The 26,191-nt window shown below is 28.3% G+C and overlaps 2 protein-coding genes and 1 pseudogene across 7 annotated transcripts; 2 read left to right on the forward strand and 1 right to left on the reverse strand.

Annotated features, from left to right (window-relative positions):
- On the reverse strand, positions 1 to 25,920 carry LOC149878556 (solute carrier family 22 member 15-like). 6 transcript variants are annotated; one of them, XM_090073218.1, is made up of 9 exons: positions 25,340 to 25,920; positions 25,066 to 25,169; positions 7,676 to 7,996; positions 7,344 to 7,559; positions 6,935 to 7,069; positions 6,671 to 6,756; positions 3,988 to 4,096; positions 3,315 to 3,526; positions 1 to 271 (listed from the first exon to the last, which is right to left on the reverse strand). In XM_090073218.1, coding segments are annotated over exons 1-9 (1,545 nt in total). In that variant the 5' UTR covers positions 25,700 to 25,920; the 3' UTR covers positions 1 to 269. The 6 variants fall into 6 exon arrangements, with proteins under 6 accessions (XP_089929344.1, XP_089929348.1, XP_089929347.1 ...); XM_090073222.1 differs by lacking the exons at positions 25,066 to 25,169; positions 25,340 to 25,920 and adding an exon at positions 10,276 to 10,377; XM_090073221.1 differs by lacking the exons at positions 25,066 to 25,169; positions 25,340 to 25,920 and adding an exon at positions 10,169 to 10,293.
- LOC149878557 (uncharacterized) lies at positions 13,495 to 14,742 on the forward strand (annotated as a pseudogene).
- LOC149878558 (uncharacterized) lies at positions 14,714 to 24,438 on the forward strand. Its single transcript, XM_090073178.1, has 6 exons — positions 14,714 to 17,389; positions 17,514 to 17,567; positions 18,174 to 18,306; positions 18,410 to 18,535; positions 19,665 to 19,771; positions 24,292 to 24,438. Exons 2-6 carry the CDS (start codon positions 17,514 to 17,516, stop codon positions 24,436 to 24,438), a joined length of 567 nt encoding a protein of 188 aa, XP_089929304.1. The 5' UTR covers positions 14,714 to 17,389.
- Positions 25,921 to 26,191: the final 271 nt, after the last annotated feature.

The raw sequence follows: 26,191 nt of genomic DNA on the forward strand, positions 1-26,191 counted from the left end.
TTTTAGGGGTCTTTCAAAGATTTAATGCATAAAAAATGATTATTCATCAAAATATGAAATCATTGAACTTAAACAATAAAAAAAGTAAAAAAACCTTTAAACACATTTAAAGTTTTTAAAAATAAATAGATTTATCTTCTGTTTCGTTTTAGAGCTACTTTTGAAGGCGCAATTTGTCATATCAATCGATAAAAAACACTTTCAAATCAATCCCATAAAATTTCTTTATTATATGATACTAAGTTAAAAAACACAACTTCTGATGCGTGTTCTAAAATAAAATAAAAAAAAAATGTAATAAATATTTGTGCTATAGAAAATTAAGAGCAACAGTAATAACTTAGGCGTATCAAAAAATACATAACAAAACAGTCTTCTCAATAGATAAGACTCACTCCATATCAAATCATCCAGTCTATTGAAACATATATCCTCAGATTTTTGACCATAAAATTTTCCAAAAACGTTAAATCAAAATATCAATTGCTTGACGAGAAAACGGGATTTCATTTTCAACTTGGTTTCTTAAAAAGACCCGGTTTTTACTTTATTTTTTACTTCTATATTCGTTTATTACAAGAGAAATAATCATTGCAGAAACATGAAACTACTGATAACTCTTTTTTTTTTAGTTCATTGAAGGAATCATTTAACATACTTAAGTAATTAAATTTCTTTTCAAGTATAATAGTTCTAATTTAATATTTTGATACATAAAAAAAACCTTTGAAATACAGAAGTTTACTAACTATTATACCAACTTGTTGTTTACAAATCTTTTTACAATTTACAATTCTCCACTTTTAAGTAACATTAATAAAATAGAAATTTGATAAAATTTAAGATCTTTTAATAGGAAAAATTCACATTTTAAATAACAAAAATGTTTTGCAATCCTCTGTGCAATCATCTGTGCAACATTTTACCTATTGCTACTCTATCTTGGTCTCTAGTGGATGTTAAACTGTTTTTCTGAGAATCAAGCCACAAAATCTTGCAAGTTGATTTAAGAAAAAGGGTTGTTATTAAACTCTTTTATATAAAAAGAAATCATTTTCAAAATAATCTGAAAGTTCAATTAAAAAACATTTCATGATTTTAAAGAATTTTATCACATTCCCAGTAAAAAATGTCAGCATTGGGAAGATAATTAACATTCAAAAAAAAGTTTACTTTGTGTATTTAAATTGTCAATCAAATTCTTATAAATAGCATATTTAAATTTTGCAACTTTGAGTTTCTGGGCATTTTATGTGGTGCAAGTGAGACGCATTCAGCCTGCTTTTGTACATACCATCAAAATGCAAAAATCATTTATTGACTAAGTGTGAACGTTTAGTTAATAGTTTTTGCACTTACAACAACAATGTTCAAATTTACTTTCAAATACTTTGTGCCTTGTTGAAAGCAAAGCTAACATCCTGTAATAACTACCTTGGAAAACAACCATGAACTGATTGCATTTACTAGCTAATAGGTGAATTTGAGGATGATTTTGAGAAATGTGCTATGGCAAACTATAGACCAAGCAAAACTATCAAACTTGACAACAGAAACTTGACAACCTATTTCAATTGAAACATGTCTAGATGAATTAAAAGTGAAAATAAAATTATTACGTATACGTGGTAAAAGTCACGTAGATAAACGTGATGAAAGTCACGCATTCATTTATGATTATTATTTTAATGACTATTGTAGTATGATAACCGTCATGAGAATTATAACGTTGTATTTATATACGATTTTATGTAATAGCAGAGAGAGAGAGAGAAACGCTCCAACTTAATTTATAAAATATTTGTTTTTATATATATATATAAACCAATACGAGAATGCAACACTTGCTGTTCTTTTTAGGTGACTTAGTACACAATATAACATTTGTTTAGAAAATATACAAGAAATTTTCATAACTAAAAACACAGTTAGCAATATGAAGTTTTTCACTGATGTGTCCTGTACAATACAAAAACAGCACAAACTTCTATAACTTATCAAAGTTCCATAAAGAACTTGGTATTAACAAAAATAGAACTACTTTGCTACACCCCATGCGAAGTCACTTTGTGATAGACTTTGTCAAACAACCAAGTAACTGACATTTTAGGAGAGTTTAAAATGACCATAAAATATGTACTCCTAGAAAATATGTACTCCTAGAAAAATCTCATCTCCAAGATCAATGCTTGCAGTACATTTTTAGTTATGATGGTATACTTACTCTCCAGGTATAAGCATGGCCGCCGAGAAGGGGGGGTGGGATGGGGTGGGGTGGGGAAGATTCCTGGGGCCCCGTGTATGTACAAATAATTTTTTAAAGTAACTTTTAAAAGATTTAAATAGTTTTGACTTAAAAAAGATTTAACTAACTTTTACTTTGAATTTTCAATGACCAGAGCACGCTTCTTTTGGTCCTGGGTATATAATTGATCATAATGAGGGCCCCTTAAGAAAACTTCCCCGGGGCCCGAAATTTCTCTCGGCTGCTATGGGTATATGAAGCTTTCATCAATTTATTCCTAACAGTAATGATCAAAATGGAGCAAAGAGATGGAGCTCAGATGAAAAATTTACTCTTAATTATATCCTAACAAAAAAAGGTATGAAAATTTTGAAGTCAAAAATAAACAAAATGTAGTTGTTAACTTGTTTTCTTATTTACTACAAAGTTAACTTTTAAATAAGTAGTTCAAAAGCAAAAAGCAAAAATCTAGAGGGGGGTAAACTTTTGTTTCCATTGTTAAAGCTATAATATTTAAACATATAGTTCTTTTTGTTTTAGAGCATTTATTGTTGAGATTTTTAGGTTCTCTTTAGAAAAACAATTCTAAATAGATATTTTTTTCTGTAATTATTTCTCTTATAATTAATAAAGAAATTAAAAAAAAATTGAATGGCTGAAATTCAAATTCTGTTTTTGTCTCAAACAATTGAGATTTATTTCTAAAATTTTTTGCATCGATGCTTTAAAGGTCAAAATGATATACATACCACATATGAAGCAATCTTTTAGAAAAAAAGTGGATGGTTTGACATGGAATCACCCTTAACATACCACAAGTATTAAAGAGAAGACAGCTACTTCAAAAAAAACCTTGCTAATATAACTCTAACTGCTAGATATTTAAAGGATTTTATAATACTATATGTTATAACTCTATATAATATATTTCATAACTCTGTGTAATATGCTAAAACCGATATAACATATACTATAACTCTATATAACATTTGGCAACTATAGAAATGTAAATACAAAAATTTTTTAAATATTAGACATTAAAACAATCATTTAGAGAAAGGAAACTCACAGAGTATTGATTCTTTATCTTTTAATGGCTCAATTATAGAACTTTTATTTGTCTCAGGTAGAAAATAACAGAAAATGCCTGATATTGATAATAATGTACCCATAATAAAATATGGCAAAATTTGATTAACATAACCTAGATATTGGCCAATCCAAGGAGCCATTGCAGACCCTATGATATAAGCAGCAGAACAAACACCAACCCCTTGTGACCTACAGGAAAACAAGAAAATAACTTAAAGACTTAACAAAGTTTGCTTAGAAAATTTTTGGTTACTTTTGGAAAATACCTAAGGAAATTTTTTTTGCAGCCTGGTATTTGCAAAATTCATGAATACCATTATCATTTGCAAGAAACCTGCAAAAAAAACCTTCTATTATTGATCTGAATCTGTTAATCCTTATTAACTAAGCTGTCAAAGGCTGTACATCGAAGTTTTTTCAGCAGTCTAAAACTATTTATTAAAAAATTACAGACAAAAAGTTAGAATCATCATTTTGAATACTAATGCCTCTTTAGCATATTTCAGAAAGAAGTTTTAAAAATGGTTCTTGGTTATTTCATATAAAAAATTGAAATCGTTGTTTCATATAAAATATATATAAACAAAACTTTTTTTTTATTTCAAGTCTTTTTATTATACTAAATTGGTACCTTAACAAAGTTATTTCACCTGATCGCTATTGGGAAGATCTCAGATGACCATGCATATACAACAATACTTGATAAAGACACCAAAAACTTTCCTATCACTCCCATCAAAATTCGAATAAATGAAAGATCTAAAAAAGCATGTGAGTATTTTATTTTTTTTTTTAAAAAAAAGTAGATTTATAGTTTCCAGGTTACCAAGCAAACTGACAAATTCTACTGTTAAATAGTTTAAGTATTAAATTGAAACTAACAATTTTAAAACTGCAGCAATGTAAATCAACTTTATTCCTGTTGCTTTAAATTTACACAAGTAATTGAAAATAAGTGCATTACACAGGCTTCATCAATCCAACATGAGATTTTTAATAAGCCACCTTTATTTATATGATTGCTCTTAGAATTAGAATATGCCTTAAACTTTTAAAGAAATTGTTTTGAAGAACATGCCATCTTTTAATAAACTTTTTTTATGGATTTGCATTTTCTGTGCAAAAATTTAAAAATTTGCACAAAATTTATAAATATTACAAAAGAAATATTTATAATTTTTTTGCAATAAATATATATTGCATGCAAAAAGGTAGCTAAAATTCTCATCATTAATCCTTTCTAAAAATGTATTTTAATTCTATTCATTATCCAAAATAAACGAGTCATGCTCAAAAAAGATCTTAAATGCTGGTAGCTAATTTAATATTGTTTATACCAGAAGTCTTTCAAGAATTCTTCAGGTGCATAGAGTTTTTACAATCTCACTAAAGCTTACCAAGCTCAAATAACTGAAATCATCAATGGTGAGGATGAGATTCTTTGCACATAATCTATGCATGCATCAATTATTAGTAAAGTTGTTCTACTAACATAACTTTCAATCTTTACAATAAAGTTTTGTTTAAGCAAAATTTAATAAATGGCTCCAGACATTCATAATGCTTTTCTTTGGTTTGACTCTTCTTTTCAGATAAAAGTTTAATAAATGAATATTAATACAGTAAACACAATTATTCCTTAACTTAAGTTTTAACATACTAGAATTGAACTTTACAAGGGCATCCAGAGCTAAATACAGTAGCATGCAAAAGTTTATAAACAGCTAAAATTTTCTAGTTTTTTTGTCATAACTTTTTATCTTTTCACTGAAAATGAATGGAATTTTTAACAATTGCTCTTCTTAAGTGATTACATAGTGTGATTTACTCAAATTATTTACTTAAGTTACATAATATAATTTATTCAAAAAAATGAAAATTTGTTACAGAAGGAAGAAATTCAAATTTTATTGAAAACATAATTATGCAAAAGTTTATAAACAGTCCCATGCCCCATTTAAAAAATCAAAAATTCAGTAAGAAAAACATTTTGTTATTAAAACAAATTTACTGGAGATAATATTTAACTTATATTGAATTAGAAGATAATGGGAAAGTCTAAGGAACTGTCAGTAGGAAAGAAAAATTTAATAATATGTGCTTGTAAAGAAGAAGATTCCTTATAAGCAAATTTCTGACCTTTATGATGTGGCTAAATCATCAATTAGCATACTAGTTTAGAGACTGCAAGACACTTGAAAACAAGCATAGTCTAGGAAGGCCAAAGATAACTACAGAACATCAAGACAGAATTTTAGTGATACAATCAAAACAAGATCCCTGCAAAAGTGCTGTCAAATTAAATTGTATTTTGAGTAAGAATTATGGTGTTAAGTGCAGCATAGATACTACAAAAAGTTGCCTGCATCAGTATAAGACCCAGCACTGAGTATTACAAAAACTCTGAGTGATGTTCAAGAATCCATCATAAAGTTCAAATGCAGTCTCAACTTGCTCAAAGTCTTCTTTTTAAATTGATTTCAAATTGCTAACCATTGAAAAATGCTAAAATAGTTTGTTGAAAATACTGAGTATCTTCATTGATGTCAAGTCTCGAATGTATGATGGCAAATCTCAAATAATATGGACCTAATTGGCATACTAATTTAAAGCTATTATCCCTGAACTAATCTCAGTACAAGCAGCAATTAATTGGCTTTGAACATGGCAAAAGGAGCATTAGAACTTCTGTTGAAAGAAATGTGACTTTAGCAGAAATCCTTCCTGAGAGACTGGTTGGTACACAAGGTTGGTAAAAAAGGTTTGAGAAAAGGTAGGTGGAGGTCTCATTTAAAATGAAAACTCAAAATCATGATATTGATGATTCCAAATCATGATTACACATTTTGCTTGATGGGCAAACAGTATCAAGTTTTGTTACAAGACCACTGAAAAGAAAGTGGCTGAATGCAAAAGCTATTGATCCTGATATCTTTACTGCTAAGGACTTACAACAAATACATCTCAACAATAATCAAATAATAAAGACTCTCTAAATCCAAGAAGCAATTAAACTTATCAGACTAACATCAATTGGATGGAAATTTAATTTCTCTATTGCTAGCAACTACTATACCAAGAGATGGGAGATGACTTTAGCATCCTGAAAAACCACTACTGATTTGCAAATTCAGCATTAAAATGTGAAACGCATAGGAGTTAAGAAGAATTTTGAGCTATTTTTGTTTATACAATTATCTACTTAAAAAAATCCTGTTTTTTTATTTGTCTTTTCTCATATTGGAACCTTCTAATCTAATATTCAGAAATCTAATATTTCAAAATGACAGATGTTCTGGGGTTTAACATTTTATTTTAAAGAAATTAACCTACTTTTATTTTCAGGGATAAATGCTAATATCATAACTGTAAGTCCACCAAATACATTTGCAAGTAATGTTGTATGCCTACAGCCAAACCTATGTAAATTGAAAATTAAGACTTAAAACTACATTCCAACAATAAGTTATAACTCATGTTACATACAACTTTTTATATATTATCATGATCACTTTGTACTTTGATTTTTTTATAAGCCAAAAACAGCAAGCACTAACAATAATTGCATTATGGAAAATGTGTAATGCAATAACTTACTTGTCTGATAACCAAATCACTAATAATCCTGCTGGAATATCAATACCACTCACAATAGTGAAATCTCTATACAAATTTCCACTAAGACTTTCTGATGAAAGAGTTATACCACTATATGCAAGTCCAATGCAGAACCTATGTATCAAAATGGTATTTAAACAATTATGCTATTTATTTAAGAAACAAATCACAAGAAAAAATTTGTTCATCATTAGCAAAAGAAGTCTGGGTGAATAGGGCAACAAATAAACATGAAAAACTAGGTTGTAGAAAAATAGTTTAATAATAGAAAATTATTATAGTTTCCATTACTAGAACTATCAATTGCAAATTTATCAATTTAATCTATTGCTATATTGCTCTTGATATTTTTTAGCAAAAATTATTAGAAAAAAATCAAATTTCATACCAAATAAGAATTTGCAAAGTTGTGGAGATGCACACTTTCCATGGGAAAAAAACATACTTTAATGAACTCTTGCATTCATCAGAGTCTTTAGAGATACTAGAAAGATTTGCATTACACCAGGTTTTTTTATTAAATTTTGCAATATTACGAAGAATTTTTTCAGCAGAGTTCCGGCGCTTTTTGGAATGAAGCCAAACTACAGACTCTGGAACAAATCTAAATTAAATAATCAAATTCTAACTTAAACATATTATTTGAAGAAAATATTGTAACAATTAAAGTTATAAAAATTTCTAAAAAATTCTAATGAGAAAAAAAAAAAGCAAACTTACTTGTAGGCTGCTATCAACATGAAATAAGGAGCAGTTACCAAAATGACAAAAATACGCCATTTTTGTAATAACCATGCTTGAATTGGCAACAAGCATAGTCCAAATGTATATGCACTCCAAAGAAAATGAGAATAACTTCTGTATTTCGGACCCAATAATTCATTTATTAAAACAAATAATATCACAAAAACACCACCTTTAAAAATCCCATTCAAAAACTGAATGGTCACAAAAACCCATATGCTGTTAGCAAAAGCTGCGGCTAAAGAAACAGCTAGATAAGCAAACCAAGTTAGAAATAATACAGGCTTTCGACCATATCTAGATTAAAGAAAATAATAAAAGGTTTGTAGTCAAAGGAACACACTTAAGCAATTTTAAAAGGAGAAGGACAAAATTTAAAAATTTTGTTAAGGCAAAAACCTTAAGTCCATAATTGAATTTAATAATATTCATTAAATGTTTAGTATACATCAACAGATTTTCATAGTTAATACTGTTTGTGCAACTTTGACTAAAAAAAGGATGAAAGAACTTACAATACAGGCATATGTAGAAAGATATAAAAATCTACATTAAAATTTTTTTGAGTAAATAATAAGTCATGCGGATGAATAATTAAATTGAACGTGGATATATAATTTTTATATACACTACCATTAAAAGTCATTCTCAATTTATTTGCCAGAAATTCACCAAAATCATAAAACTAAATTCCGTTCCTTTATCCTTCAAGAATATAAACTTGCATAACCACCAAGAAGAGCTGTTACAGAACAAATTTTAGTAAAAAAAGAAGGTGGATAGAGACAATATTTATAAATCAAATATTTAAAACACAAGCTTGTGATAAAGTGATTTTTGAAAGATCAGTTTTTTCACAACTTAAATACCACTTATCAACATTGTCCACAATTCGGATGCTGCCTTTAATTTTCATAATAAGACAAATTACTGATTTCATCAAAGAAAGAGTACTATCTCTTTTCTGGAAATAATATTGATTTCAAGTATGATACAGTTCTATTAGACATAAGCAATTCCTGCAGAGCAATTCTACAATCAAACTTACTTCTTCCAAAGTTACATGACTAAAGCAAAATGAATATTAGACATAGACTAAAGAATTTTCATTCTTGTGGATTTTAGATTTACCAGGTTGGCCAGCTAAATGGACTTTCTACTAAGCTCACTGCTGAAATGGATCAAGATTTTAAAAGGCTGCTAAGTAACTTTAATAAACTATGGTCAATCTGTCTCAATGTATTCAAAAGAGGAATTACATATAATTGCTTGCAAGCCATCAAGTTAGAAAAGACATGATGAAAGAGAATAGCCAGATCATATGCTTGACTTGTCAAAGCATTCAAACATTTTAAGAGTGTTGTTAGCTCCTGCTTTGGGTGGCATCAAACCCTGCATATCTTTAGGTTAGAAATATTTTCTAAAATTTTAAAAGTAAGAATTACCTAAAGTTTTTAGAATTACTTTTAAAGTAAAAACTTATATTTAATAATTTTTTATTTTAAAATTTTTATAGAAGTTAACTTAAAAAATATATTGCATTTAAAAAGTAATGATTACTTATTAAAGTTAATAAACTCTTTTCTCTGAACTTTTAAAATGCGAGACAGAACAAAATAATTTTAACCTGATGATATATCATCAATATATCCCTATTTATAGCATAAAAGATGTTCATTTTTAAATTTTCAAAAAATACTCAGAAGAATATTTTTAATTTAGCAATTACTAAATAAACTTAACTTAAACAACAATCATTAAAATAAATTTTTATTTAAATGTTAAAAGTTGTTAGTTTTATTAGTATTTCCAAAATTTTGTTAACCATTTTAAACAAAAACAATAAAACAAACCTTTTTGTTCACAACAAAGAATAAATACTTTTTAATGCTTTAAACTTACAGCAATTAGAAAAAATATAACTAATTGTGAGTTTTTGACTCCAAATTTATACAAACCTGAGGAAAAAAGATTTTTGTAAAGTGTCTTTTTTGTTCAGGTTTGGCAAAGGACACACAAACATGAAATCTACTAACAATAGAATCTCATAGTCAATCAAAAAAAAAAAAAAAAAAAATGTAAAGCTTCACTTGCAAACTTTTAAGGAGGTTTTCAGTACCATACCCCATATTTTTGATCCCCGTTAACCAAACCACAAATTTAAATGTGTTTTTCTCCTTTAAGTATAGAGATAAAATTTTAATACATCTGGTTATACCTGAGACTTGTAGATTACTATCTTATTGGTTACTTTTTTAGTGCCCCGAAGTTAATGTTAGTATCAATTTTGGACAGGTGTATCTTGTTTCAACTTAAGAATCAGAATGTCTTCACAATCTTTGGGCAGTTATACAGAATCTTTCAATTTAAGTTTTATCAAACTTTTTAAAAATCTCTGTTTTCAGTAAATTCTTTTGAGTTTACAGTTTTACAATATTTATAATAAATAATAGTATTAAAAAAGAATACCGTAAAAGTGCCTAACTTTGCAAAACCGTTGGTAACTTTGCACAACGATATTTCAAAGATGCTTTACTCTCTAGCAACTAAAAATTTTAACTACAAATGTCAATTACTTTAGAATCCGACGCACAGTGACTCAGGATAATAAAAAAAAAGCATAAACACAATAAAACTTGATAAAAATCGGAAATAAACATATTTTATGTGAAAATAATAGTTTTAAGGGTCGAAGAATTCAAAATTGTTAATGAACACGTTTATTACGCGCACCTTTGACGCGTATATTCCACGCATAAGCGTTCGCACGCGCGTTTGGCTACATGTATGAAAAATATTTTAGTTAACATTTTCGAATCTTCAAGCCAAAACACAACACTGATACACTACTCAACTTGATATTTATAAAATGATGGTTTTTAAAGGATGCCGATGCATAGAAAAAAGCTTTCATTTCAGATTTTTTATATTTGCTTTATCATTTTCTTTACAATTAATTAAAAATCTTCATCCATCAATGGTTTTCCTTGATCATTCTTATGTTTTCTAAAAGATATGCTCGATATTTTTGGATCTGATTGTACTAGAAGGTAGTGCATCTGATCCATCATAGCGTTTAACCTTGATATTTTTGCCATGTGCAAAAGTCTAGTATTTCTTATCTGTTTATTTAAACTCTCCAGTGCATCCTCCGAATATACCCCAATTGGCAAAGTTAGTTTTTGTGATATGCAGTAACAGTTTGTGTAGAGTAGGAGGCATAACATACCAGTCGTACAAACTCGCTATAAGTTTAGCTGTTTCAGTGCAGTATGAATCAAATTCATTGTTATTAGTTGGATATCCATTGTAATTATTCATTTTTCAATTTAAATTAAGTTTCAAGTTCAAGATTCAAATCAAAAATTTTAACAAACTTCCATGTAGTATATATAATAACAAAACTATGTTTCTTAAAACCATATTTGATATATTAAAACAAGTTACACAAGTAAAAAACTCAAACATATTCTAAAAGTAAAAGTGTTAACTGAAAAAAACACATAACTCCTTGGAACTCGGTGAAACATTTTTTTAGCTGATATTTAAAACAAAAAAGTATGGATATATTTTACACTATTTTAGAATGTTCTTCTAATTTGAACAAAAAAAATCAGATTTTGATTTTTTTATTTCATTATATTTCAAACATATAAGGTAAAAAGATTTTCTACATAGTGAATTTAGACATGGGCGCCGGCAGGCAGGGGCAAGTGGGGGCAGTTGCCCCCCCCCCCCTGGAAAAGCAAAATAACAAATTTTAATATTCACATAATTTCTTTAAACTGTTAAAAGATTTTATTTCGATATCTCATCAATTTAACTCATTTATAGTTTACTCACCGTAATGTAAATGACTACAGTTTAAATGAAATGCAATAACTTCCACGATGGCGGAATCTTTTTTATAAAGGCATATTTTATATTTTAAAAAAAAGATGTTTGAATGAAAGTTTAAAAAAAAAATGATAGAAATACATCATAGAAAAATAAAAAAGGAATAAATAGAAAAAAATAATAGATAAAGGAGAAGTATAGAAACCAAAAAGAAGAGAAGAAGAAAAAAAAAAGGAAAATAAAGGAAATAATAATAATAATAAAAAAGAAATCAAATTACAATTACAAAGTTCTTACGCAAACAAATAAACTTCGAACTAACGAAGAAAGAATTGGATGCAGTGATCAAATTTTTAAAATTATTTTTTAATGTGTCAGTTTCATTTACTTTTTTATGCTGTTGTTTTTTTGTTTGTTGGCAAAATGTTTCTTGTTTGTATTGTATTTCTATTTATTTTTTTCCAATTTATTGTATTATACTCATTTTAGTAATACTATTACCTTGTGTTTTTTGCTAGCTAAATGTTAATTATTATAATTATATACATGGCCGCCGAAGGGGGGGGGGGGGGAGGGGGAGTGGGCGGGGAAGATTCCCGAGGCCTCGTGTGTGTACAAATAATTTTTTAAAATAATTTTTAAAAGATTTAAATAGTTTTGGCTTTTAAAAGATTTAATTAACTTTTATTTTTAATTTTCAATGACCAGAGCACGCTTCTTTTGGTCCTGGGTATGTAATTGATCATAATGAGGGCCCCTTAAGAAAACTTCCCCAGGGCCCAAAATTTCTCTCGGCTGCTATGATTATATATATTTAATTTGATTAATTTGCATTAAACTGCTGTATTTTAATCTTTGTTTTGTTTTATGGAATATGTTTAATTTGTATTTAATAAATCATTTAACGTTTTTTAACTAATCATTATATTGTTATAGAATTAGCATTATTAAGTATAATTTAGCATTAGCATTATGAGCGTTTGTCTGGGCTTTGCATGCTGAGCGTGCATCGTGAAAAAATACGCTCAAGAAAATCTGAATTTACGGAACAAATTGTAAATAAGTTTGGCAGTGAACACAGACGACTACAATTTCTATTTACTGAATAACAATGATTTAATTCTTATGTTTTTTTTTTAAATTTTTTTTAACTTTTTTTTGTCACTGGTCTAATAAAATGACTTGATTAATTGATGCGTTTATGTAGTTTTTGAAATATCACTGTTGAATTTTATTTTGCCCCCCCCCCCCCCCTGTAAAAAATCCTGCCGGCGCCCATGAATATAGACTTTTATTTAGATTAAAAAGTCTACATTTTAACAAAATAAAAATCTCTCATTTTTCAGATTTCTTTGAAAATAATATTGAAGTTTTTAACTTCTTTTAATCATAAAATATAAAGCAAAAGTTTTATGAAAAAACTGTTTTTACTTTTTAAATAAACAATCATTGTAATTTAATATTGTTAAAAAAAGGGCACTATATTTACAAAAAAGTTGTGAGGGATTAATTAGCATTTTTTGTGTTGTTTTGAGACACTGTGCGACGGTTTGTTCTGGTGTTAATACGAAACCCATGTAAAATAGTTTTATAAACGTGATTTCTGGCAACATGAGTCGTTTTGTGTAAACATAGAAGTGGAATACAAAAATTATGCCTTACAACTTTTATCTGTGCAGATGATCAGAATTGAACTCAAAAGTGAATTAGCTGTTTAAAGTGTTTATTATGGTATTGGTTTGAAGTATATAAGTATTTAACCTATTATCGATGAAAAAAATTAAACTTTAGTAATCTTGTAAATAAGGTACTTTTTTGGTAGAAATTGGGGTAACTTTGTGCAATATACAAAGTTATTTCAAATGTCATTGGTCATCCAGAAGCAATACATTTTAAATCTTCATGCTAATATTTAAAATAAGCAGAGTTGTTTCATACTTTTTTATAGCTTTAAATAATTTCTTGGGGAACTCAAGGTCTTAAAACCTGGTAACTTAAAACCTGGTAAACCGTATTATTTTTCCAAATTAGAGGAGGCTGTTTTTGTCAAATGTACCATTCAATTAAGTCATTTTGGATTTCCTATTGTTAAAGAGGACTTACGTCATATTATGTACAATTATCTCCATAATCTGGTAGAAAAGTAAAAGAGTATAAAGTCTTTCCTGGGCCTGAATTAATCAAGTCATTTTTACAAAGACATCCAGAACTAACAAATATATTTGTGCCAAACATAAAAAAATCACGAGCAAATGTTAATGAAGAAATTCTAAAAGAATATGTTCAACATCTTACCAAAACCATACAAAACGTTCCACCATGCAATATATACAACTATGACGAAACAAATCTTACCGATGACTCTGGTTCAAAGAATTGCTTGGTAAAAAGAGGAAGTAAATATCCCACAAATGTAAGAAACACTTCTAAGACAAGTATTTCCTTAATGATATCAGGTAATGCAGCAGGTGAAACTTTACCATCTTTTGTTGCTTACAAGGCTACTAATCTGTGGTCAGCTTGGTGTGTAGCAGGTTCTAAAGGAGCCTGATACTTCAGTACTAAAAGTGGATGGTTTGATGAAGTAGCTTTTGAAGAGTGGTTTTTTTCTATAGTTTTACCTTCTTTGAAAAAGAAGCTAGGAGTTAAAGTTCTGTCAGGCGATAACTTATCCACTCACATCTCTCCAAAGGTTATTGAAGCCTGTGAAGAAAATGAAGTAAGGTTTGTTTGTCTACCACCTAATAGTACACATATAACACAACCTCTAGATGTAGCTTTCTTTAAACCTTTGAAAACAGCTTGGCGTAAAATTATCACAAAGTGTAAAGATTCACCTGCTGGTCGCATGAAGACATCTCTTGACAAACAACATTTCCCAAAACTTTTATATAAGTTATTGTCTGCTGTAGAGCCAAATCAGTAATTTACAATCATGTTTTAGAAAGTGCAGTGTCTATCTAGTGAATGTCAATGAACTTCTTACAAAATTTAGAGAAAGAGAATCTTATGATAAAGAAGTTCTAGAAGACAGCTTTAAGGTTTTCTTACAAGACAAATTTAAATCTTTTGAATCTGTTGGAACTAATAAACGAAAAAAGAAACTTTCTGTTCCTGCAGGTAAAAGTGTTAGCATTGAAGATATAGAAAAATTTAATGAGGGTTGGGATATTGCCTCTAAGAAAATTGCAAAGATGAAAAAATAAGCCAAACTAGGAAACTTTACAAAGTGCCAGAATTTGGCTTTCAATAGGGCTGTTGAATTGTTTTTTGTTAATTTCAATTTTTTATCTAAAAAAGAGAAATCTTTAATTCTTTTTGCTTAAGTTTACCCAGATACAAATGAACTTTTTTTTGTCTTTAACGAGTTAAAAGTGTTTTTAATGAGCTTGTGTTCAAATTTCTTTTATCATAACATGTTATACTCTTTACTAAGCAAATTAGTACTAAAATTAATCTTTTGTTTTTGTTTTAACTACCCTTTGAATTATTTTTTCTTCAGAAAGTATGAAAAAAAAGGTCACTTTGCACCAATCCCATACATTTTTCTAATGTTGTGTAAAGTTACCCAGACCTCTGGTTAACATTGCACATTTTTTAAACAATCTAGAAAAACTTTTTCTTAATTTGTAAAAATTAATTTAAAATTACAATAGAGTTTGGATATCCTAAATAAACGGTCCGCAAGTTTACATCACTATAATAGAAGTTTTAAAGCAGACTTTTATAGATGAAAATTACTAATAAGTCAGATTTTTGTGCCAAGTAAGGCACTTTTACGGTATCTAAAAATTTCAGTAGCTTACAAAAAATAATCTTTGTCGGACCTGATCTTTAGTCGGAAGCCATTTTGTTGGTAAGTTATTTTGTCAGCGTATAATGGAATATTTGTATAACAAAATCGCTTAAAAATATTTTATGGGTTTTTTTTTTTTCAATTTCTTTGTTTAAACACAGTAATTCTATCAAAATAATTTGTTTATTTAAAAAAAAAACGAATTTTTTAAAGAGTAATTTTTTTGTTAAGAAGATTTATCATCTATTTGCTACTTATTGTCAAATCTTCATACTCGTCGTTTTCGTCTGTGATATTTTGTTCACTCTCGCTTTCAGCTTGGGGTGATAGTAAATAAGCATTTGAGATCATCATATTGACTATCTTATTGGAAAAGGCAACGTTTTTTTTTTGTTCCATTTTGATTTACAACTACTTATGTATGACTCTGAACTCAACAGCAGTCTATTTAATACGTCAGTGTTGCAATCGATGCGAGAAAATTTTCAAATAAAATATTTGTCGAAAGTTTTTGTTTCGGGTGTCAGTTGCCTCCTCAGATAACTGACAAAAGAGTTTTATATTATGCACAATAATAACGGAAATATAATGTAATTGTATTTTAAAATATAGTAAATACCTTCCTGAGCTATAATTAGTTTTTTTTCAAAACTGAACAATATGATAACAATAGCTGGAATGACAAATCTCACGAGTTTTCGAACTATTTTTTCTCACGAATATTCAAACAACAACGCTGTGTTCCGAATAGAAATGTGACAATCAGGAATAGTGAGGGGAATTTTTTATAGCGTATCTAACGAAGCAGTTATCTAGCTTGAATAGAGTTTCATGCGAACTTGATATTTTGACTTTTGAGCGGTTTTATCATACAAACACTCCACTTGTAAGGCGGACAGTATTGCTGGGCTATTTTTAAACGTAATGTTTACAATATTTACAAGTCATAAAAACACTTTATTTATTCTCATTCTTGTTTTTACTTAAAAATTTAAGCAAATTAAGGAAAACTGATAATTTCGATAAAATTGTATAATAAAATTTACCATAAATTTTAATCTTTAAATTTTTTTAAGTGTTTATAGAAAGGAAGAAAAAAAATAGTCCTTGAAATTTTCCGTTGCCAACAAAAAAAGATCTGGTTATAAGTGTGGCTAGTTTTGAAAATTCACTCTACTAGCCAGGTTGAATACCTGAATATAATGCTGTCAGTAAAGTAGGCACTCAGTTTGGTGTGCTTGCGTTTTTATATGACTGATATGAAGTTTAAATCACACCTTGCCTGCTTACACCATGTGAGTTAAACTTAACATGCCTACATGCACGCACAATCCACGCGTGATTGTAGTGGCATACATGGAAATCTTATGAGTTCATCATATTTTTCCACTTTTTGAAGCATGTTTTTCTTTTCAGCTATTGCCGGTTGGACTTCGCCATCAGATATGTTCATAAGGAATTTCTAATGAAAAATTACTGCCTAAAAATTTAATACTTTAAAAAATACTGCAAAAAAATAATTGTCTAGCAGTTTTACAATATATCTTTAATATATTAAATTTTGCAAGTAAATTTCACGACCGCTTAGTGGCGTAAGCAGAATCATCTAATGATCTTTATTATCTAGAGGCTAGCTCCTCCTCTAGAACCAGAGCTTTTCTAGTCTCTAACAAGTTGATAAGCTCTATGCCTACCAAGTATACACAAATTTTTGAAAGAATTCCATAAGCCAATTTAGTGGTAAAAAAGGGTAAAAAAATCTATCAAAATTTTTGTAAACTATGTAGATCATCAATAGTATGCAACTGTAATGTTGACAATTGTAACGTTGACAACTGTAACGTTGACAATTTAATGAGTTTATAGCATAAATATAAATAGACGTATTCTATAACTTTATTAACGCAAAATTAAGTTATAGAAGTCAGCCGAGCGTTACTTTTTAGTTAGATTATGTGTTCAGTTGTCGGTGTCATGTTGAATATGCAAAAGTACAAAGACATTAAGTCTGGTTGCAGAATTTCTTTGGTTATTTAGGCAATATTTAGGTTATTTAGGTAATAAGTATTGGAAAAATTTAAGTATGATTAATTTATTAAAAAACCAAACTTTTATTTGTTCAATGAATAAAAGTAGGAATAAAAGGATTAAGATAACAGTTTTCTGGAAATTTTTTATCAGATGGATTCTCATCAGATGTGTGTATTCATCAGATGTTATTCAAAGCAATTTAAAGTAAAGTCTGTTTTTTTTTTCTAGTTTCAGAGTTGCAACATATAACAAGTTTCAAGTTCAGCAACTGCTACTATTTTAGTTATATCCATGCAACTCCAATTAGATGACAAATCTTTTAAATGAATAATGTATTAACAGTCTTTAATGTTATTTTTAAGTGGAAAATTTTAAGTTGATTAAAATATCTTTGAATTTGCAAGATGTGTGTTTTAAGTTTTCTTTCAAAAAAATTTTGCGAGATGGTACCATTTAATAAACGTTCAAACTTTCACAATATACAAACTCATTATACTTGACTTTATATTGAATTTTTTTAAAGAAATGAACTTAAAGGGCATTGTTGGATAGAAAAACAAAATAATACTTTTCAATCTTAAAACATGGCTATTCCATTCTTTGCTTAGTTTAGTGTTTCAAAATGTAAATGAGAAGAGTGATTGTCCAAAATCAACAGAGCTTTATATTCATTTGAAGGCTTCGCATGCTTAGTGAAATGTTGCATAAAACTTTTTAAATTCTATACCTGTAACAAAGCCATTTCCATTACCTACCCCTATACAGTCCGGTGGATCATTCTTGACAAATTAATCTTTGTAATTTTTTCAGGGAAGCACAAAGATAGGGGGCACTGTATTTTCTGAGGCAGATGCAGCGGTTACCACAGTGATATTAGTGCCTCTTTCCCCAGACATCATAGCACCAACATTTCACTTGCCTTTTGCAGCCACAATTTTATTAGGTAGATACACCAGTTTTGTCAAAGTTCCATATTTGTGAAGCACTGAATTTGTATATATCCATAACTTCACCTAATTTATAATAAAATACTTTTATATTTTCAGCGTTAAATGATGTTGCTCTACTAAGGCAAGTTGTTTCTGGTTTCCTAACAGATAATTTAGGATTTCTTTTTAAAAAGCTAGCCATCCATTCTTTACCAGCCATTTTGTTTTCAGCCCAAGAATCAGGTATTTTGATTTTGTATTGAAAATTCACTCGTTGATAAGGCAACGCATATCTTTCGGAGTATATCAATAAAAGAGAGAGAGAGAGAGATTAAAATACCAACACTTGAGTGATGCCAGATAAATATTTTTTTTAAGCATTTAAGAGAAAAATAGCAAAAATATTTTTATTTTACTTTTTTGGCCCAAAATCGAAAAAGTCCCCGTGCATCTTCCCAGCCTGCACATTTAGTTTTACGATCCAGGTGTAAACCAAAAATACGTTGATTTCAAGGGAAGTTTTACTGGAGTATAACACGTTTTTAAATAAAGTTTCAAACACGTGCTTGTTGAGGTTTTAAATACGTGTCTTAAAAGTTTTCAAGACGTATTTAGAGAGGTTTCAGTAGGAAGCTTAAATCTTGCTCAAACAAGTGTATGAAACAGTCCACGCGTAAACCAAAAATACGTAGATTTTACGACAGTTTTGTTAAATTCTGACGCGTGTTTTTACTAAAGTATGAATCACGCATTAGAGTCTAATACTTGAAAAAACTATAATTACTTAACATATAAATATATTTTTTTGACAAATATTTCCCTTAATGTACTCTATGCATACTGCTGAATCTTTAGAAAAATATAAAATAAATCAGCTGTAGCTGAGTGCTCGTTTATTTCTCGAACTGAATACCGATTCTTGAAACATGTTATTCTTTTTGTTTTAGCGAGATTTAAACACACAACAGAAACCGTGCGTAACATGTTGCGGTGTTGTGCCAGCTGGCTCACTTGACCGCCGTCCCACAACCAATTGATGCGCATTGTATTACCATTATATATACTCTTTTTTTATACATTATATGTTTTGTCATTTCATGCTTAGTTTATGAGATATTTTAGTTGCCCAACTTGCCCCTAAGCTCAACTAGCGTCTCCCTATCCTAGAGAAAATAAATTCATCTTTTACATTTATGATTTCTCCAATGGGATTATATTTGTAATTCAAGTAATAAACGACTTTAAAAATATGTAAAGATTGAACCTGTATTTGCTGTAAAAAAGATCTAATTTTTTCGACATTTTAACAGCAAAGTTTAAATTTTGCATAAAAAGTTTGTTTAAAGAACTTTTTTGATTAAATTAATTTAAGTGATTTATACTGTAACCATGGAAAGTAGGGACAGATTTGAAGCAGAGGAAGCAGTACCTGCCGCTCTATCTCGAAAATATAAGAAGTATAAAACTCTTTCTCTAAAGGTAAAATCGTTATTATCTTTTAGTTTGTTGTTTAAATATTTTGTTTGCCTTGCAAAATGTTTCCGAAGAAACTTTATCAGTTTATGCTGCCTCAAAAAAGTCAATTGTCAATTAGATTCCATTTAAAGAATCAACAAAATGGAGAAGAAAACTGGTCCGGAAAGTGTGTTAACTGAAACTGAAGAAGAAAGTTGGTTGAATGACTAAGTGTGTCATCTGATTTTTAGGACGATCCTAAACGAAGGATGATTTAATGAAGCTGCTTTAACAAATTTAGATATTTCGTATTATTGAAGGGTGGAGTATCTTAAGGTTTACTTCGTAAACCTTAAGATACTCTACCCTTTAAAAATGGACTTCCATCTAAATATTGGGCAAGTTCATTCCTTCATAGCAATGAATCTATTGGCAGAGCACTAATAATGGTTCCAGCTAGCAGAATCAAGAGGCTTTTTGAAAATGTCAACAACTTTTTAGAAAAGAATGGTTTGCTTTACCTCTTTGATTTTCCAGATGCTTTCTAAATATTGATGAAACAAAGTTTGAATTGAACACCAGAATAAAGAGAGTTCTTTTAAGGAAAGGTGCCAAAACAGTTTACAAAGTTGATTCTTCAAGACCTAATGAATACATCAGTGACTGCTATTGCTTTGTTTCAAATGATTCTACGTTGTAAAATCCAGGCCATTTAGAACGAAAAATTTATTCGGATGGGAGATCTTGCTAATTCTTCTGGTTTTTGCCAGTGGTAATTTTCTATTCGCTCAAACCAAATCTGGACGGCAAAACCAACGCTCTTTCAAAGATTATATTCAGAGAATTGACAAGGAATTGATAAACGTTGCACATCCTATTTTCAAATTCTTAGACAATGATCCAAGTTCCATTAATGCTCATTTCATTAAATTAACAAAGATGGAAAAATCGAAAACAAACGTAAAGTCATCTAAACCTGTTGTGATGGCTTTGAGAAGACCAGTTAAATATTCAGTTATATGTTTTATGTTTTTAATGAAACTTTTACTACTTGGAGAAATTGAATTATAATTTCTCGTATTCTTATAAACTAAAATACAATAAAAGCAATTTGAGCTTAATGTTTCTTATACTTATCCCCTATTTCTTATGAGAAGTTTGGCCATTTTTTAAAATACCGCAAAAAACAATTTTCATGCCGCAAAAAACAAATCTCGTACCGCTAAAAAAAAATTGCTGGTTAACATTTTTTCTTAAAACCGTCAACCGGTATAATTAAAATGGGATAGTAATGAGTATAATATTTTCTTTACACCACAAATATTGGTGTAAGTTTCATTTGAAAAGAGCATGACTTAAAAATTACAAGCGTTTAAAGTTTCTAAGAACGAGAGTACCTCAAAAAACAAATCTTCTACCCTGTTACATTTTTTAAAACTAAGTTACAAAAGAAGGTGTGGTTTAAAGAAGACAAATATCGTCAGATACTTATCCTCTAAGAAGATTATCTTCTAAGAATATTTTAGATAAAAAAGTAAGTCAAATAAATCTAAAAATAAATCAAACAATGCTTTTGCAAAAACTTTACATGTACCAAGTAAAATACACTAGAAGTAAAGGATTTCATTGTTACAACTGTGTGCTGTATTCAGTTTTTATATTGAGTTCATGAAGGACCAAAGGACTACATATTGTAAAAACTTTTGAATTAGTTTTTGAAACATCTATTGTAATCATCTTCAAAGTCATGTTAACTTTCTACTTAATTTATGTTTATCAACATTTCAGTCATTTTCTTTACAAAAATGTTCTTCGCGAAATACTAAAATATTATACAAAACAGAATAAAAAGATTTAAAGAATTTAAAAAGATTTATTCCTTCATATTTATTATTAAAGATTTATTCCTTCATGTTTATCAACATTTCAGTCATTTTCTTTACAAAAATGTTCTTCGCGAAATACTAAAATATTATACAAAACAGAATAAAAAGATTTAAAGAATTTAAAAAGATTTATTCCTTCATATTTATTATTAAAGATTTATTCCTTCATAATTATTATTAAAGAAATTTCGGACAAATCTGACATAGCATTGATGATGCAAGAAGAATTTCGATAATATTGGACAATCTCAAAACAAATGAATCTAACTCTTGGCCTTTTAAGGTGGTCCTATACCATTAAAAATAGAAAATTTCAAATTTTTTTTTTTTACATAATTTTGTGCAAAATTTATACTAGTTTAAGATTTTTTAATAATTTTAAATAAATTCAGAGCATAAGTTGGTATATTTTTAATTTTAAATAAAGTGCTGAAATTGTTTTTTTTTCCGTAGTTCCGCCCCTAGCAACGGTATTTTTAAAATCAAAAAAGTTTTCTCTGATTTTTTTTACCCACTACTAAAATTAATGTTTGAAAATGTTACCACTGCATTTTTAAAGTATAGTTTGCTAACTTTCAAATTCATATTTTGGCTATACTTTGCAAGAACAAAACTATATTAACCTTGTGCTTCATTTAATTTGTTTGAATTTAGTAAATTGGTACTGCAGTTAAAATCTTGTTATTGGTTGAAGAAAGTCAGATTACAAACCTTTAAAAAGAGTATTTCATGGAAATTGATTTGTAGTTGCTCCACCAGAAACAATAAATTATCCAATTCCTACTTCAGAAATCATTATAAATGAAGCTCCATGTTCAGCAAGTGGTTAAAAATATTTTTACTTCTAAAGAAATTATTTTACCAAATAAAAGTGGTCAAAAATGTTTTGACTTTAACACTTGATGTGTTATGGCGTTTCGAGAAATTGGCAAAAACTACTCCTGGAGCTTCATTTTGCATAAATGGTCCAAAATGAGATATATGTAGAATAAAAAAAGCTAACAAGAAGTCAAGTAGTTCCTATAAATTGCAAAGACTAATACAAATGACTAATGAACAGACTTATACAAATGACTATGAGTGTCTTATATAACTGGAGCATATTGATTTTTTTATGTGTGATGCTATTTTGATGCTTGTTTTTTTTCTATTTACTTTCCTATTTTCGTTTTTCTCAGTTTTTGATTTTTGCCTGTTTTTAGTCACCGTTTCCAGAATAAAATTTCCAAGGTTTTACAGTTTGACCTAAAAATTTCCCAAGTTATTTGTTTAAGTTTGATCTACAACCTGAACTAAAATGAAAGTTTTTTACTTTGTATTTTTTGAAATTTTGGTCTAAGAACAAACATAGCTATAGTCACTTTTTGATATAAATGGTCTTTTATCTATAAAATATAAACTACTCAATAAATTTTATTGATTTTAGTTCAAATTGTTCTTCATATTAATACAAAACTTTTTGTGAAATTTTATTCAATAAGTAAATATGGTTTAAAAGTTATTAAGGAAACAGTAATTGGGGTATTTCGGGTCCCAACATGGTTTATTAACCTCGTGAAGTTTTTTTTTTTAATTTTTTTAGTTTTTTTCTTTTTTTATACCTGGGCATCCTATTATATGCAATAAAAAGTGTTTCAAGGTCAAACGTCAACGACACAAGTTTGATGGTATAGGACCACCTTAAAGGATCGGATTTGAGATTGGTATTTTGGTATTTTGAATTAATGTGACGTAATTAAGCGATCCAAAACATTTCGAACGAGAACGTTCCATTTTCGAAATGTCGATCAAAGTTACAAAATATATTGATAACTTAAAATCTATTTGAATATAATTCATTTTTCGAAAGACCTTGTTATTACTGCTAGTCTTTCTTTTACAATTTTAAATCTTATTTTATATTTTGTCGATGTTGTTAAAACATTTAATTATTAAAGCTATATAGAAAAAAAAAAAAAACATTTCAAATTATGCTTTAAAAGTAGCAAAATATTATGCTTTAAAAATTTTTGGAATCTTTAGGGTTGTCATAAAAGCCCTGTTACCTATCAACATGAAATTTATGAATAAATGTAACAATTAAACAGTGGAATGATTTATATGGCATATATATATTAATATATATATATATATACATTTACATATAAATGCCATATAACTAAATGGTTATATGAATTACACTGGTTTAATCTAAGCTTTAAAATGCATTTACTATGAATGTACTTTTTTATCAAAATATTAAATATTTTTTAAAAAATTTTAAACAATAAAATCAGTATAGATGAGGTGGATATTCATCATAGCATCCTAGGCATTATACAAAATATTTTACTAGCTTCTGCTCAAAAAACAAACTGGTGCCTAACTGACATGTAGTATGTAGCCGAATTGAGGCTTGTTATCCATAGCATAATTGTCATTAGCACATATTTGACCAAGAATGTCACATTCTTTAAAAAAAAATGACGAAAAATTTAAAAAGAGTTTTTAGTTTCATGAAAAAACTTGCTATAAAATTCAATAAATCTCCTTTGCTCTCAATTGTTCAATAGCTATTATTATGTTAAAAAATTTAAATATTTTTAAAAAAATATTTGAATTTTTTAAAAAATGTTTGAATTTTTTAAAAAATATTTGAATTTTTTAATATAATTATAGCTATTGAACCTCATTAAGCTTTCACTTGGTCGTGGAAGTGGATGTCAATTAGTATGTTATCGTACTATGTTAACAACTAAATTGATACTAACACGTAAAATATTAGTATATTATCGTGCTAGAACTAATTTCACCATTTATCACTGATGTTGATCAAATTGCTAGGACATGGAACTATTTCAATAGGTAAGCTAGTATCTAATAGTTATGAACAGCTCGTCGTTGTTAACAGATTAAAAAGTATTTTATGCCCCTCCCCCCTCTTCTTCCCTTCCTATTTTTTATATATTTTTATTTCATTCAAGTGGCTTACGTTATCAAAAAAGCACAATAAATGTATGAAACTTTTTACATCTCTTTCTTTTTTTTTTTTATATACTCTTGAACGTGAATAATTTAATTTAATAAAATTTTATTTAATAAAAAATTATGTGCTGTTAAAACAATTAAATTGGCATGAACTTATTTCCACAGCGTTATATTAATATTTATATCACTTTTAAATTAAAATTGAATTTTTTAGCATTAGCTCATTATTTGTAAATTATAAAGGACTAAATTTTATTAATATTTCTTATTAAAATAATTCAACATCAAAATAATAAATAAGTAGTGCTAAAATACAAAACTAGTTACTTTTAAGAACTAACAAATCTTTTCAGGTTCAAATGGCCAACTTCTACATAAACTATTATACTTTTGTATCTAATCTCTAATATCAATATTTAAACGCATCAAATCAATTAATAAATATTATATTAAACTGTTGCTCACTTGTCTGAAGCTGCACCAAAGACAATTGAACCAATGATGTCACCAATTTGAATTGCACTGAATACCGTATATGTAGCCGCTAACTTGTCACATACTAAATCCCACTACAAATCAACATTGTAAAAAAAAGACAAAGTTTAAAAAGCGATGTTTAGTTCTTCGTTTATTATTGTTCGAATAACATTTTTTTAGAATGAGCTTAATAAGTTGGTTTAAAATGAAGAATTGGAATAAAATAAAATGAAAAAGAAATGGTATGTTTAAAGTTTTCTACCTCTGTGACTATAGAATATTCTTTATCTTTCACGAATCTCCAAGAATCTCTTTTCATAGAACATCTTTTGTTATAAAACTCATGATTTACGAAAAATACGCCCGTTCGATTACACTCGATGCTTCTTGGGTTGCATGTCCACGATGGATTCATTCCAATAAAAGTAATTAGGTAAGTCTGATACGAAGCCGGAATCATTATCAGACATAATAGAATTAAAAAAAGAAGTTGACTTCTTCCAAACTCCCCGATATGTTTCATTATATCATCGATCTCCATTTTTTTTTCTTCACTTTGAATGTTTTCTTCTTCAAGATTTTCATACTTTGCTTTGTAAAACTTAATCATTAAATTTTTCATTTTTTAATCTTTCAAAAAGTGAGTTTATAGTTCTTAGGTCAATTAACAATACATCCACTGTTCAATCTAGTGTAATACTTCCAGTGTTTAAACTCATGTTTCAGTCCCAGTGTTAATAACACTTCGTAAAGTGTTTGTTTCCTTCACACTCATGAACATATTACTCTGCCAAACTTAAGACGGGGGTTAAAATTTACCAAAATGAAAGGAATTATGCACCATCGTTGTTTCAGCCAAATTAGTAAATACTTAAACTCTGTAACAAACACTACAGAATTTTCAATACTATTTATAGATAATAAACATTAATTATCATAATTATTGTATCAGTATTGAATAAGAAATTTATAAATTTATGTCTTTGTGAAAGTTTAATTACATTTTCAATAGTGAGGAATTTCCTCCCGTTGCCGTTTTACCAAGGGTGCAAAAAAGTCCGGATTAATATCAACAATTACTAAATATTTGTATAAAATAACTTTGTAGAATTAA

The sequence above is a fragment of the Hydra viridissima genome, unplaced genomic scaffold, assembly GCF_058129835.1.
Source record: "Hydra viridissima isolate aposymbiotic clone 2 unplaced genomic scaffold, HvirCarnegie_v1 scaffold_15, whole genome shotgun sequence".
In the NCBI taxonomy this organism is placed as follows: domain Eukaryota; kingdom Metazoa; phylum Cnidaria; class Hydrozoa; order Anthoathecata; family Hydridae; genus Hydra; species Hydra viridissima.

Bases quoted from the DNA above. Each gene is read 5' to 3' on its own strand.
- LOC149878558 (XM_090073178.1), top strand. From the start codon at position 17,514: ATGGATTCTCATCAGATGTGTGTATTCATCAGATGTTATTCAAAGCAA. The intron at 17,568-18,173 runs GTAAAGTCTGTT...TAATTTTTTCAG, and splicing joins GTTATTCAAAGCAATTTAAA to GGAAGCACAAAGATAGGGGG. The intron at 19,772-24,291 runs GTAAAATCGTTA...ATATAATTATAG, and splicing joins ATAAAACTCTTTCTCTAAAG to CTATTGAACCTCATTAAGCT.
- LOC149878556 (XM_090073217.1), bottom strand. From the start codon at position 25,699: ATGAAAAATTTAATGATTAAGTTTTACAAAGCAAAGTATGAAAATCTT. The intron at 25,170-25,339 runs GTAGAAAACTTT...GTTGATTTGTAG, and splicing joins AATATTCTATAGTCACAGAG to TGGGATTTAGTATGTGACAA. The intron at 7,997-25,065 runs GTGAGCAACAGT...TCTTTAATCTAG, and splicing joins TTTGGTGCAGCTTCAGACAA to ATATGGTCGAAAGCCTGTAT.